General features: G+C 38.0%; 1 protein-coding gene across 1 annotated transcript in view; it reads left to right on the top strand.

The window, feature by feature from the left end:
- The window catches only part of REPS1 (RALBP1 associated Eps domain containing 1), a 704997-nt gene that overhangs the window by 675314 nt on the left and 14238 nt on the right, over positions 1–15445 (top strand). Inside the window, 2 exon segments of the mRNA XM_053710662.1 lie at positions 3472–3617; positions 6661–6766. Of these exon segments, the coding sequence (XP_053566637.1) occupies positions 3472–3617; positions 6661–6766 (252 nt within the window).

Below are 15445 nucleotides of genomic sequence, written 5' to 3' on the forward strand. Positions count from 1 at the left end.
ATCTATATAGGGCGTACAAAAAGAAAAAGAAGAGTATATGAACATTTGAATAATATCAAGAATTTTTTAGAGGGACACAGTGTATCCCACCATTGTAAAATTAAACATCAGTGCAACAGTGTAGGGATCACATATAAAGTTTCAGAACACATAAATAATTGTAGCAATAATCGTCTCCTATTACTTAGGAAAGCTGAAACGAAATGGATACATCTATTGATCTATTGTAAAGCTTAAACCCCAAAGGTCTGAATATAGATATAGACCTACAAGCATTTATGGCCTAACATTTATTAAGATATTTCTGGTCTCTGTTTTTAGTCAATATGTTTTTAGTTAGTGCAACCTGTTATTTTATTAGTTAGTAAGTAATAAATTTTAATTAGCATAATATATTATTATATTAATTTTCGTAAACTAAACGTTTCTATCTATATTAACATTTTAAAAGGTTTTTTAAATATATTTTAAGATGAATTTTAACATGAATTCTATAATAGCATTTTTAAATAATCATATTTTGGTTTACAACATTTACTTATAATATTTATTGTTTTTAGAAGTTTATTGTGTATATCGATTGGTTACCCGTATAGTATATATACACTTTTTTTCAATAGTTTGCAATAGTAATGTAACAGTAGGTTCGATATGTATTTTATCTTGTAACTGTTTTTTATTTTGTAACTTTGTGTAACCCAATTGTGATATTTTGTATTCAGTCTAACATTGTTATTACGGCAGAGGGTTCTGAACCTGACAATATGAGTAATTTGACGCGAACCAATAAGGACAGAGCCCGGTAAATTTAAATGCCAGAGTAAACAGCTGATAACTATCCATTCTCAGTTGAAAAAGTTCACCCGAGTGTGAACGTAACGCGTTCAGGAGGAAGTTATACTTAAAAAAGATTATCTGTTGAAACAGCCAGAATCATTGGTACTGTGAAAATATTTGCAACAGGAATCAAGTCCTGCAATCCAAGTCGGGACCCCTATGAACTGAGTTCCAGTGTGAGGGCGTTGTATATTATGGGCATGCTTTGATGCACATCTTGTAAGTGTGTGTTTTTATGGTCAAGTATTTGACACAATAAAGATATACAGTCAATCGCGGATGCGCTTGTTTTTTCTTTCTTGCAGAATCAGAATTAACCGTTTTTGTTTAGTTACCAATTATCAAAATAAGTAAGTCAAGTAATGAACTCAAACAGCAGCTCTAGACTGGCATTAAATTTGAAATATGCTACACAATAATCCCTACCTTCATGTATTCAGAGATACTCGGTTCATACCCAGTATCTATATTGGAGATGCTAATATTGTGTAGTTAACTGTAGCAAGTCTTTATAGAAAGGTATATGTGGCTGTCAATAGTCTTATGACACTTCTTGTGTCACGTGATTAGTGTAGCTGAGGGTTCAGGTTGTTTCGTACAATAAGTTTATGTGCAGCTTAACTGGTCAGATAGCTTATAAATTTGAGTGATCTTAATCTTATTACCTTAAATATCCACCTTGGAATAGATTACTAGGCTAGTGTTTCAGTATTTGATCAGATTTCATGCACTTACATCCGCAGCATGTTTAGGATAGTACAATACCTAAAAGCACTAAGGTTACCTAAAATGTTTATCCAGTATTGTATTATTGAATTAGCATTTAAATAAGTGTTTAAGATACTTGTGCTTATATTTGCATTTGAATAATATCCAAAACAATATTTACAAAGGTGTATAACAAATAATGTATTGCTGAGTTTCAATATCTCTACGTATTCAAAATACATGCGCTTACATACGCTGCATGTATTGAATTTTAAATAATACTCAAGCCACTAGTGTTACTTTAAATGTATAATAGGTAGTGGGTATCAGGACTTACGTTTATATACAGACACGTTAACATCCGCATCATGTAAATCTGAGACCTTATCTAAAATACCAGCTACAAAGTATGCCTTTTATGCGTTTGTGTTAGTAACACATTTATAGTCTTGAATATATGGGATAATTGGATATTTGTTAGTCTTAAAAATGTCGTATCACATCATTCTATTTTAGATAAAGTCCACAATTTCAGGCTAAAACCCCAGTTATACACCTTTAAGGATACTTAAAGGGACAGTATACTGTAAAATAGTTTTCCCTTAATGTGTTTACAATTGCTTTTTTTTCCAACTGCGGAGTAAAAAATGTATGAAAATTAGTTTTTTAATGTTTATTTGTGCATATTAAAGCTCTGATTTTGTGTTTTGAAGCCACAATCTAATAAAATGGGTTGAGCTTGTAGGTATAATCAGATCTCATTACTGTATCACATTGTGTACATAAACATGTTTCTTAATCTTATATCTGTCCATAAAATAATCACCAGTACTTGGAGGGAACAATGGAAAATCAACATTTTATTACCTTATCTCTGCTATATCTTCTGCTGGCTGTGTTTACAAAGCTTATCTATAGCTGGGACCTGCGGCCACAAACTTTCAGAATAGGTGGGGATACCACATGCTAAATCAACTATTTCAAATGCCAATATAAGGGTAAAGGATCTACTTGTAAACAATTTAATACACTCCAGCAGATAAAGTGGATCATTGGGAACAAATTAAAGGGGAGAACATTTTTGAGTAAACTGTCCCTTTAAGTTTGACTTGGCGTATTATTTATCACAGTCTGCTGTACATCTTAATTAGTAATTGTCCTCAAATTGTATCAAGATACATACGAGACTAAGTTACAGTTATCCTACCTATATATGTATAATATGGAACTATTTCTCAACCATTGTGTAACAATATTTCGACGATGTGTCTGTGCTACACCTCACAACGATATCTTGGAAGCTGTTTACTGAATGTGCTTCAAATAAGTTAAATGCGGTTTCTATTTTATACTAATCAACTGTTCGCTTTAAAGTAAAATATAAGTGATCTATCACGCGCAAACATCCGCAGTGTGTAGTCACTGGAGTTATATACAAAAAACGCTTGTAACAGCAACCACCGTTATCTCCCTGCAAGTTTAAAAAATGCTTATAGCATTGAAGTTAGCTAGTTTCTGACATATTTCGCAAAATTTGGCTTTATCAAAGGGTCATATATATATACTATATATATATTTATATATATATATATATATGTGTATAAATATATATATTATGTATGTGTCTGTGTGTCTATATATATATATATATATATATATATATATAGATATAGATATAGATTTAGAATAGATAGATAATTATATAGATAGTTTACATATTTTAAAATATTTATAATAGGAGACAGCTTTCTTTCTTAATCTCAAGTCAACAATGGCTTTAACATTGCTACAGGATGTATTATATTTTTATGTTTTGCTTTTTAAATGCACAGCCAGTTGGACGTGCACATCATGTTCTTTGCTTCTTCTTTTTTTATTCTTAGATTTTTTTATGTGAAGTACTTATATCTATTAATTTATTCTCAGGGAAAGGCCAGCACACCTCTTGCTCCTCCCCCAAAGCCTGTCCGAAGACGGTTAAAATCTGAAGATGAACTCAGGCCGGAGACAGAAGAACATAATCAGAAGCCAAGTGCTACAACTGTTGCTCCTCCCCAGCCATCTATTCCTCGGTACTTTTGTAGAATAACAGAATGTTATGCATTTGTAAAGGCTTTCAGGACAGATGTATATATGCATTATTTTGAATGTCACCATTTTAGAAAAAGAGGGGAGCTGTAATTTTTTTTCTATTAATATTCCTCAGAAATAATTTAATTTCATACTTTGTGTATTGTTTTTTATAAAATCTTTAAGGAAGTGTTAATTACTTACATAATAGATTGCTAATGTTGTTGCTGTCCTTTAGTCCTTATTATTGGTATTTCTCTAGCACTGTTGTAGAACCTTGTCAGTGCTTATGAGTATATGGCCTCTGACATATACGCCTCCCCTTCCTAAAGCATACACAGCTTACAATAAAAGCAAATAATCTGTCTTGGGATTCTGTTAAAGGGATATGAAACCTAAACAATTTATTTTGTGATTCAGACAGAGCATACTTTTTTTTTTTTTAAAAATCCAATTTGTTCTACAATCAAATTTGATAGGTCTCTAGAGCACTACATGGCAGGAAATAGGGATGCCATCTAGTGTCCTTGCAGAACTGCTGCCCTATATTGTTTGACATGTGCATGCTCCTGAGATTACATCCCTTTTTTTCAACAAAAAATACCAAGAAGAAGAAAAAAATGTGATAATAGTTGTAAATTAGAAAGTTGTTTAAAATTACATACATTACATATCTGAATCATGAAAGAAAAATGTTGGGTTTCATGTGCAATTTACACTATTATTATAAATTGCTTCTCAATAGATTAATAATCAAGCGCTGTCTAAGCTGCATCCAGGCAGTCCCAAAACTTCTCCTACATTGTCTATTGTTTGTGAATTTGCATTTGCCATACTCTAAAAGACTAGTTATGTTCCAATGTAGTCTTCTCCTGACTCTTTTAGTCTTCCAATTTTAATGGCCATGCAGTCAATGGCATTTTTATTTATTTTCCCAAATAGCTTCTTGCTTAGATATGTGTAAACTAGCATTGAAAGAGGTGATTGTACACACTATTCTTTTAGAGGACATCTCCTCTTTTAGATAGAAAACTTAAAGGTTTCCATATGTGATCTTTTCAGCTTGCATGCTTTATATTTAGAAATGTGCTTTGAATCATGTTCCTTCTGTTGCTCAGTGCATGTTAGTTGTGGGTTTCATGATGGCTGCCTCAGATGAAGTTCCATTTGCCATATTTCATCTTCAGGCCCTCCAATTACGGATTCTGCATCAATGGAATGGAGACCACAAGAATCTTTCTCAGAGAATCCTGTTAGATCACAGGACAAGACAGTCCCTAACTTGGTGGCAGACTCACCTTTGTTTGGTTCAGGGGCCTCCTTTCTTCAGTTAATGTGGGTAGTAATTTCCAGAGATACCAACCAGTTAGGCAAGTCTAGAGGTCTCGGAGAGGGCAAGGAGTTTGTTCTCCTCAGTAGGCGAGGTTACCCATAAATATTCTTGTTGCTTTCTTGGCAAAGGACAAACTAGGCAGCATGATTCTAGCTTGTGCAGCATTGTCCAATAGGCCTTACCTTGATGGGGCTAATAGTAACACAGAGGTACAGTGGGCCAGGTGGAGAATGCATCCAGTTCGGAGCTACTTCAGGTTTGACATCCTTGCAAGAGAAAAGAAGTGACCATGTCTACTGAAAGCCAGAACTGAAAAAAATAATTATGGGTATGATTTACTACAGGGCACAGCTCTGCAGGATGATTTCATTAAAGACCATCTGATTCTACAGTGGACATAAACATATCTGTTGTCAGGTAGACTATCACTGGACATGAAATTCTACTAAGTGGATGCTAAACAAATATGAATTTCATCATCTGACTTATTGTTTTGGGAATCAAGTAATAGACTCTATAACTTTGCAGTTTTCAAATAGAGAGGTTTGCCAGTATGTTTCCTTTTCTATATGCACACAGTTGTCTTTCTTCTGGCTTGATTTTCACTTTCATTGGTGAAGATGGTCTGGTTTCCCCTTCTCTTGAGGCTTACTGCACACATATTGATTTCAGCAGGCTCTTTCTTCTATGTTTCTAAGCCCTACATCTACTAATTTTAGTCTTAGTAGCACTATTTACAAAACTATATTCCCCAGATCAGAAGACCCAAACGTTTTCACACTCAGTGTTTTAATATGCCCTTTTTTGCTTGAGTTGGGGCAGTATTTTTTCTTAGAGAAGTCTAAGCTAAACAGTAGTGTCTCCAGGTGTTTTACTTTTGGTCATGGAACCTTTCATTTTATCTTCTTTAGGACCATTGCATGAAGCAGCTCTTCAGCCAGATGAGCAGTTGAGTTGCAGGCATTACTTTGTCTTTCATTAAGATAAAGCTATTTCTCTGCCCAGTTTCTTAATATCAACCTAAGGTGGTTTCTGAGTTTATGTTCTTAGCCATATGTTACTTTTCCTGATGAGAAGTTTGTAAATGTTAAATGGCTTTACACTTTGGATGTGGATTGTGAGGTTTGTGTGTGTTGTATCTTATTCTGCCCATCTTGTATTGTAGTGTTTGGTAAGTTTTTGTTTAAACATCAGATAACTTCCAATATCTTAGCTTAGTTCCTTATGTAGCAGTAGCCAAGCTTATCCCCCTCCTTATACGGCTTTTTTGTAGCAAGAAAGTAAACATAAAAGGACAGTAAAATCAAAATTAAATGTTCATAATTTAGAGCATGTGGGTTTAAACATTTGAACATTCTTCCAATTTAACATCTATTATCAAATTTGCCTTGCTCTATTGGTATCCTTTGTTGAAGAGTAAACCTAGGCAGGCTGATATAAGCTTAAGAGCGTGCACCTGTCTTTAGCAGTTTATGGCAGCAGTGTTTGCAACTATGTATAACAAAATTACTATAAACATTGTTGTAAACACTGCTGCCAGGTGACATGTGCATGCTCCTGAGTTTACCTAGTATTACTCTTTAACAAAGGATACAAAGAGAACTAAGCAACAATGTATAATTTATTTTTCTTAATCATCCCATGAATTGCAAACTCTTTTAGCATATCAGAAAGCACTTTACCAAAGTAAAATAGATTTTATTTTTCTTTAGATCTGCTGGAAAAGACAAGAAATCAATACAGGCATCCATTAGACGGAATAAAGAAACAAACACAGTTCTGGCCCGGTTAAACAGTGAATTACAACAACAGTTAAAGGTACGTATAGCTTGTAGTGTGTGATACAGTTATGTAAGAGCCTGCACCCTGAGTAGGCACACACCTAGAAAACCAGCACAGTTTTTATCCAGATGTGTTCTTTTCTTTATACAGTTATGTAACTATTAGTTGTTGGAATGGTCCTTAATTCATTTGTTTAGTAAAAATTAAAAAAATATCTGAAATTGTAAGTAGGGCTTATTAAATAAGTTGTTGCTTCTAGCATTTATCTCATTCTCTCAGCATATTGACTGATTAGAGCAAGTTTAAGAAAAAATAATGACCAGCTCTAAATGGAAAGTGAACCACATGTAATTGGAACAATTGTTGTTTTGCTATAGAATAACATATTAGCCAAGTCTAATAATTTCCTTTTTTTGGCAGTAAGAGTCCACGAGAACATTCATAACCTATGATAAATACTATTCCTGGCCACCAGGAGGAGGCAAAGACACCCCAAACAAGGCTATAAATATCCCTCCCTCTTCCCCTACCCTCCAGTAGTTCTTTTGCCACGCCTTATGTAGGTAAGCAGAGATAGTTGCCCTGTTAAGAAAGGTTTGTGGGACACCTCATGCGACTTTTTCTCCAGTCTGGCGCCCTGTTTCACCCTGCTGTGAGTATCGCTGCAGTTACAGCATCAGCCAAGCTCTGGTGTGAGTCCTTAGCAGAACAGATCACTGTAGAAACTCATCTGGAGGAGATTCAGTATCATATTCAATCTCTGAAAGTGGCAAATGCATTTGTCAGGGATGCTATTATCCACATTATTTGCATCAATGCTAAGGTGGCCAGGAGGGCTTTGTGGCCTGAGTCGTGATCTGCAGACAACGTCTCTAAGTCTCAGCTTTAATCTTAGTCTTTTAAGGGCAAGTTTCTTTTTTGGTCCAGGTCTGGATTCTATTATTGCTACTGTCACGGGTGGCAAGGGAGCTTTCCTACCACAGGATAAGACGTCTAAACCTAAGAATTGTTTGGAGCGCTTTTGTCCGAACAAGAATCGGAGGGGAGCAGAGACAACTAAAACGGAGTCTCCTAGGGCAACTTCGAAGCCCACTCAAGGGTGGAATAAGAACAGACAAGCCAAGAAGACTTCTCAAGACAACAAGTCCGCATGACAGGCTCGCCACCAATTTGGGAGCAGGTCGTGTAGGACTCTTTCTTTTTTTTCAAGGAATGGTCTCACCCCATCCAGGAACCTTGGGGTTCTGGGCATTGTGCGTCTTGGTTACAGTATAGGGTTTCGATCTCTCCCCCCGAGGGACCATATCTTGCTGTCAAAAGTCTTGGGGAATCCCATAAAGAGAGTGTCTCTGCTCCATTGCATGGACGATATTCTCCTCATGGGAGAAGTGGTCCCAGTTCCCCCAGCAGAGAGAGGAAGAGGGTTCTACTCCAACCTCTTTGTGGTTCCCAAAAGGGGGGGCATATTCAGTCCGATTCTGGATTCGAAAGGACTCGACAAATTTGTAAGAGTCCGCACCTTCAAGATGGCAATAAGGTCTATCCTTCCCTTAGTTCAAGAGGGTCACTTCATGACCACTATAGACTTAAAGGACGCATACCTCCACATCCCGATCCACAAGGATCATTACCGTTTCATTCGATTTGAATTCTTAGACCAGCACTACCAGTTTCCTTTCAGACTGGCTACAGCTCCATTAGTATTCACCAAGGTGCTGGGGGCTTTGATGGCTGTGGTTTGTCTGCAGGGGATTGCGGTGGCTCCGTACCTGGACAATATTCTGGTTCAGGCTCCATCCTTTCCAGTTGCTCAGGATCACATGCAGAGGTTACTCTTGTGTCTTCAGGCATATGGTTGGCAAGTCAACCTAGAAAAGAGATGTCTCAGCTGCGAGAGTAAACTTTCTAGGAACGATCATAAACTCTGTCAGTATGCGTATCAATCTTACAGAAGCTTCAGGGAGTGTGTCATCTGCTTCAGTCCAATTTCCATCCTTCGGTAGCACAATGCATGGAAGTGGAAGGTCTCATGCTTGCAGTATCGGTTGGTATACCATTTGCTCGCTTTCATCTGAGACCACTACAGTTGTGCATGCTTAGACAGTGGAATAGAGATCATTCAGATCGGTCTCAGATCATCCATCTGGACACTCAGACAAGATAGAGCCTTGCCGGGTGGCAATTACCAGCTCAAATTCTCAAAGGAATGAGTTTCCGTCACCATGCCTGTGTAATAATCACCACAGAAGTCTTTCAAGCTGGGGGTGTTATGGGGTTCTCTTGAGAGCTCAGGGAGCCTGGCTTTTCCAATCAACATTCTCGCGTTGAGAGCTATTTTTTTTTTTTTTTTTTTTAACTTTTTATTTTTGTTGAGGTAAAAATGGCATATACAGACAGTCACATCACACAGGTTACATTATACTCCTGTCATAAGAAATGAAAAAACAATGCGGAACATCTTATAGAGACATCAACACAAAAGAGACCAACATGACGTGTTAATCCAGGTACCTCAGTTTTGTGATAAGTTTGTAGTGTCCTCCAAACAAACAGGTCCGTTCAAGGGACCAGAGACTGTAATGAACTAGTGAGGACATGCTAATGGAGCTAATAGTAAAAAGTCTAGTTTCAGCAAGTATAAAGTAGAGGTAAACTTTGGATTGTAGATACAATCTCAGAATACAATGAGAAAGGAGGGCACCATCAGTCACAGTAAACTGAGAAATATGTTGTGCCAAAAAGATTCCTCAGCTGGCAGTATAAGCATAGATGGATATTAACATAGAACATTTGTATTAATATACATATTAGTAAAAGTATTAGTCTAGACAATTTTCAGGTATTCCCGGAAATCATAATAAAATTATATGAACTTGTTGCTTATAAGTAATAAAGAAAATACATATGAACGCGACAATATTGCTTGTGCTAAAGCCAGAAGAACCTATTTACATATAAATGGGAGAAACGTTAAGCAAGGTTCTTCAAGCTGGCCAGAGACTGCGTAACTCTGCCAAAAAAAAAAGAGTGCAGAGGATAAAGGTACTTATCCCTCACCGCACACGAGGGGAAAGGGGGGGTGCATAAGAGGGGGGGGGTTGCACAAAAGGGGGGGGAGTGCACAATAGACTCCAGTAACAATACAAGATCAGCCCATTCTTCAGACTTCTCAAACTGGAAGATATGCCATAAGGCACCAAGCCAATGGTCATCCTTTAGTATAAGGTATGGATGTGGTGATCAGTAATATAGTAAAAAAAAAAAATAACCATTTATGTATTAACAATAAACTAATGGCTATCAGGCTTAATACATACTAGGTGAGTTCCAGGATATGACCATGGGCCAAGTATTCAATGCATGTGCACCCTAATCAGCTGAAGGCTTAAGACAGAGGGGACTCATGTTATAAGAAAAATGTATATATTATTATATAAAGACTGTAGGAGCTTAAGTAGGAATGTTACAAGTATGGAATCTACATAATTTCAGAACATGTGTCTTTATAAATATAAAATTACCACACTTATTATATACAAGATATTAGATCTGTGACCGTGACTCAACCACTTGTAGGAGCCAAAGGCCATCAGACTAAATACAGATTAGGTGAGGTTCAATGTATAATCATGGGTTAAGTATATATTACTGCTAAACTATTAGGAGACTAAGACACATGTGTAGGTGGTTATACTGTAGTGTCACTTTTGGCCTATCAATTAGGATACCTTACCAGGTAATAAAAGTTTTCACATGCTATAGCTTTCAACCGTTTTGAAACCATTATAAGGTTACAATAGCTGATGTATAATAACCCACTTGGGTAAAGTGTGAGCCAGATGTTGTGTCAGTAAATGATATGTGCAGATAGTAGTCCATAAACACAACACCACCTATACACATAACCAATAAGAATTCTCAAAGAATATCAAGGTAAAGCATCCTATTAAGTAAGAATAAACTAAAACAAACATTCTAACATAAATAAACAGATAAATAAGAGCTATATAAACAGTGTTAGGTACTCAAAGGCCATACATATATGAAGCACTGCAGAACAAACCCTCAGAGTCACAGTAGTAAAGGTAGTCCCTCATACGTGTGTCCCGTAGTAAACTTCCCATACCCAGTGCTGCATAGATCAGAGAGTCCCACCGCGACAATACTTGCAGGCAGTCTGGTACCAGGGCTATGTGCGACTACCCTATTCCAGTCTGGACAGCTAAGAAGACGGTGGCAATTTGATAGATCGGATCAGTATAGATCGCACATGGATCGGTAAGGTAAGTCTGTGTGACCAGCCAGATGACAGTTCCTCCGAGTAAAGAACGGATATCGGACATCAGGCACTTAGTACCGCAATCTTTCTCCGGGCAATTGCGCAGCAATAGAAATCTGTGTTTATGCAGGGAGAGGTGTCCCAACGTTAACAACGTGGGCTGAACATGTAGACTCCCCTGTCACCATCCCAGCTCGCGTGTCATCCTCGGCTTCCAAAGAGCCAGCAGCAGCTCCCCGGATGAGGACCAAGGCAGACAAGGAGGTCCCACAAGGATCCAGTCGCACACAGACCCCCGGAGTCACAACAGGACGCGGGCCTCCATCCAGAGGTGCCCCACCACACCATTTAGGTAAATCTGTATTCATCCCTCCTTTGTTCTTGGGGAACTCCATCTCTGATGCAGAATGCCTAGTGGTAGACACTTGGGTAGGACTCGCAGGGGTATCAGGAGCCACAAGAGGCTCATTATCATCTCTTTCTGTACCCAGGGGTCTGGTAATCGATATGAGCCGGTCCAATCTTCTCAACAGATTGCGATCATATTCGATATTCGTCAAAGAGGGCTAGTATAGCCATGTGGGAACCCTCCACATTCACACCACCTCGTAACTAGGCCGCACCTTGTAGATTAGACAATAAACTGAGGAAGCGCTCCCAAATCTTGCTCCAACTTGTACAGCAGGGTTTTAGGTAGAGGGAGATTATGTTTCTACGCTTTATGGGCTGCTATGTCAAAAGGAGCCCCAAAAATCTATCGAGAGCTATTTTTAACGCACTTCTGGCATAGGGTGAATTAAGTTCCTCCCGGTATATCCATTTTCAGTCGGACAACCTTATGATTGTGGCCTACATCAAATATTAGGGTGGCACTCAAATCTCTCTGGTGATGCAGACAGTGTCCCAAATACTTAAGTGTGCAGAGAGAAATCAATGTCAGGTTTTATCTATCCGCATTCCATGTGTGGAGATTTGGGGAGTGAATTCCCTGAGCAGGCAGACTTTTCACTCAGGGTAGTGGTCTCTGAATCAGGAGGTTTTTTATGGAACTATACCACAGATGGGGTGTTCCAGACATAGATCTGATGGCTTCCTGTTTCATCACCAAGTTCCTGAAGAACGTATCCAGGTCCAGAGATCCTCAGGTGGAATTGGTGGATACTCTAGCAGTTCCGTGGAACTTCAATCTGGTTTATCTGTTCCCTCTGGTTGTTACTCTGCTCCAGTGGTTGGCCGGATCAAACAGGACAGAATTGCAACTATTCTGATAGTGTCTGCGTGATCTGGTATGCAGATCTTGTGAGGTTGTCTGCTCCTCCTTGACGGTTGCCTCTTTGTCAGGATCTGCTGACTCAAGGATCATTCCTCTACCAAAATTTAAATACTCTGAGGCTGACTGCCGGGATGATTGAACGGTTGATTTTGGCTCAGAGAGGCTTCTCTGAGAAAGTGATTGATACTCTTATTCAGGCTCGTAAGCCGGCTACCAGAGGAATAATACTACAAGGTCTGGAGAACTTATCTTCACTCTGTGTATCCTTCAGGAGGGTCTGGAGAAAGGGTCTGTCGGACAGTTCTATCAAGGGTCAGATCTCGGCCCTTTCGTTTTTGTTTCATAAGAAGCTGTTTTCATAAGAAGCTGACTAGTTTGCCAGATAGTTCGTTTAGGCTTTGGCCCAAATTTGACCGGTTTTCAAACCTGTTGCTCTTCCTTGGAATTTAAATTTAGTTCTTAAGGTTCTTCAGTGGGCTCAATTTGAGCGTCTGCATTCTGTTGATTATTAAATTGCTCACTTGGAAAGTGGGGTTTTTATTGGCTGTTTCCTCTGCTTGCAGAGTGTCAAAGCTTTGATGAGTGATCCTACATTTCTGGTGATCCATCAGGATAAGGCTGTGTTCAGGACTCAACCAGACTTTTTACCTAAGGGTGAATTCTCGTAAAATCAATTTAGGAGATTGTGGTTCCTTCTTTGGGTCCCAACCCGTTATTCTCTAAGGAGAGACTGTTACACAATCTGGATTTGGTCAGAGCGTTGAAATTCTCCCTTCACACTACTAAGGAGTTTTGTCAGTCTTCTTACTTGTTCATTTTGTATACTGGTAAGCCTAAGTGGCAAAAGACCTCAGCTGTTACTATTAACTTTTGGCTGAGAAGTCTGGTCAGTACGGCCTACAGGGAAGCAGGCCAGGAGCCTTCATTGAGAATAACGACCTATTCTACTCATGCTGTGTCTACTACTTGGACCTTCAAAATTGAGGCGTCAGTTGAGCCGATCTATAAGGCTGCAATGTGGTCTACTTGCACACTTTCACACAATTCTACAAGTTTGATGTTTTTGCTTTGACGGAAGCTTCCTTTGGGAGAAGGGTTCTACAAGCGGTGGTGCCTGGTTTTTAGGACTGCCTACCTGATTTTTCCCTCCCAAACATTATGAACTCCACAGCTTGGCTATTGGTTTCCCATAGGTTATGAATGTTCTCATGGACTCTCACTGCCAATAGAATGAAATATTCTTGGCAGTGAGAGTCCATGACCCCGTCTGATTATTTGGTAATGGCAGCAGTCCTTTTTTTCATTGCACCTCTGTACACCTTGTATCGCTCTTCACTTTTTTTTATCCTTGGCTGAACTACTGGAGGGTATGGGAAGTGGCATGGATATTTATAGCCTTGTTTGGAGTGTGTCTGTCTCCTCCTAAAGACCAGGAATAGTATTTCCCATAGGTTATGAATGTTCTCATGGACTCACTGCCAAGCAGGAAATTAAATTATCAGGTTAGAATAATTTTAGTTTGTTTTGTTTTTTTTTAAATTACATCATCTTTGCAGTTATTTTACAATAGCCAAACTCCACCCACCATTTGCCTTATTTGGTGGGGCCAATCCGGGCTTGAGTCTGTAGACAACAAGGCTAGTCATTATATTGGTATAAAGTGCATCGTTTTGCTGTATGTTATCTCTTAGACAATTAAGGACAGATTTGTAGCAGCAGTTAGCCTTGTGAATTTTACAGTATGTATTTCCATCTCTGAGATTTAGAAAATTTACCATTTTCAGAGATAAATTTCATTAAAAAAGAGCCAAAATAAAAAATGAAAGTATAGTTCAAAGCTTTTTTTTACAATACTTAATAAAACATTTTATATTAAAATGTCATGGTGTTTACTGTCCTGTATTCTCCGTTTGATGAATGATTTTAATAAATAGCTCTTGAATGCAGTAGTAATGTCTAAACAATATATTTATATTGTTATAATGTATTTTTTATGCATTTATATTTGTATTTCTTACTCCATTTTTTTTTTAATCAGGTAGGTTATTACTATTCTTGCATGCATGTGACAGATTGCAAGATCATCTTAAACCTTGTTTGTAAACTAGTGTAAAAATAGCGTAGCAGCCATCAGCGATTGCTTCAACTTTATAGATGTAATGTCTAGGTTTGGAAAAGAACCAATAAAGAATGCATGAAATGTACGGTCCTATACGGTTTTAGTGCTATACTGACTCATGTTCCTCCCATTTCTATATCTATACTCCTTTAAGTGTTGAAAAGTTCCTGCAAACCCTACTTTGTTTAGGGCGGCCTGTGGCCTGTTTTTAGTCACATCCTGTAAGCATATGTCCTGTGGTGATCCCGCAAATGATTATATGCTGCAATACTCTTAGACTGCCAATCTGCTATGATTTGTCAAAACGTAGGAGCAGCAGGCAAGGAAGGGGTGTATTTAGGCTGATCCAGTCTTGCATTGCTGGGTTATTTGGATAGTACACTTGTCAGCACAGCTGTAATCAGGTTTTTGTTCCTTTAATAGTATTCTGATTCCTTACATCTTCACTGTTTGGCATTAACATGGTTGTCTTTTCCTAAACTATTGTTTCTTTAACAGATTCCAATAAATTCAAAGGCTCACCACTTTTACTAAAAATAGTTTCCTTTCTTTTGTCATTGTCTCCATCAAAAACAATCAATTTTTAATCTATTTGATAGAACTAAACTTGTGAAGACTTTCCATTTGCTTGCTGTGAAACTGAATTGTTCTATGACAGTAGACCATAAGGGGTTTTATTTCCTATGGATTAGCACGTTTGCAATATCTACACTGCCAGTGGCTCTTCTTTTCGGGGCATGTTACATCTCCAAAGATTTTTCCTTACTCACTATCTTAAAAAATATCCGATAATTATCTGAAACATCAGAGATTCAGGCAGGGTTACAGAATGTGAGTGGATGTGGATCAGTATCCATGGCTTTAATTTCCCTTCATTCTCAAGGTCTTGTCTATATGACGTGTATCAACCTGACTGCAGTGGTTTAAATCCACCACTAAGGATGAGTGAATAGCAAGTCATTTAGGACAGAAACTTGCAAGGATCAGCTTTAGACTCATTTAAATTCTAGGTCTTCAGAAAGCAGAAGCAGAATTTCTTAGTGC

The sequence above is a fragment of the Bombina bombina genome, chromosome 4 (genome assembly GCF_027579735.1).
Source record: "Bombina bombina isolate aBomBom1 chromosome 4, aBomBom1.pri, whole genome shotgun sequence".
Classification (NCBI taxonomy): domain Eukaryota; kingdom Metazoa; phylum Chordata; class Amphibia; order Anura; family Bombinatoridae; genus Bombina; species Bombina bombina.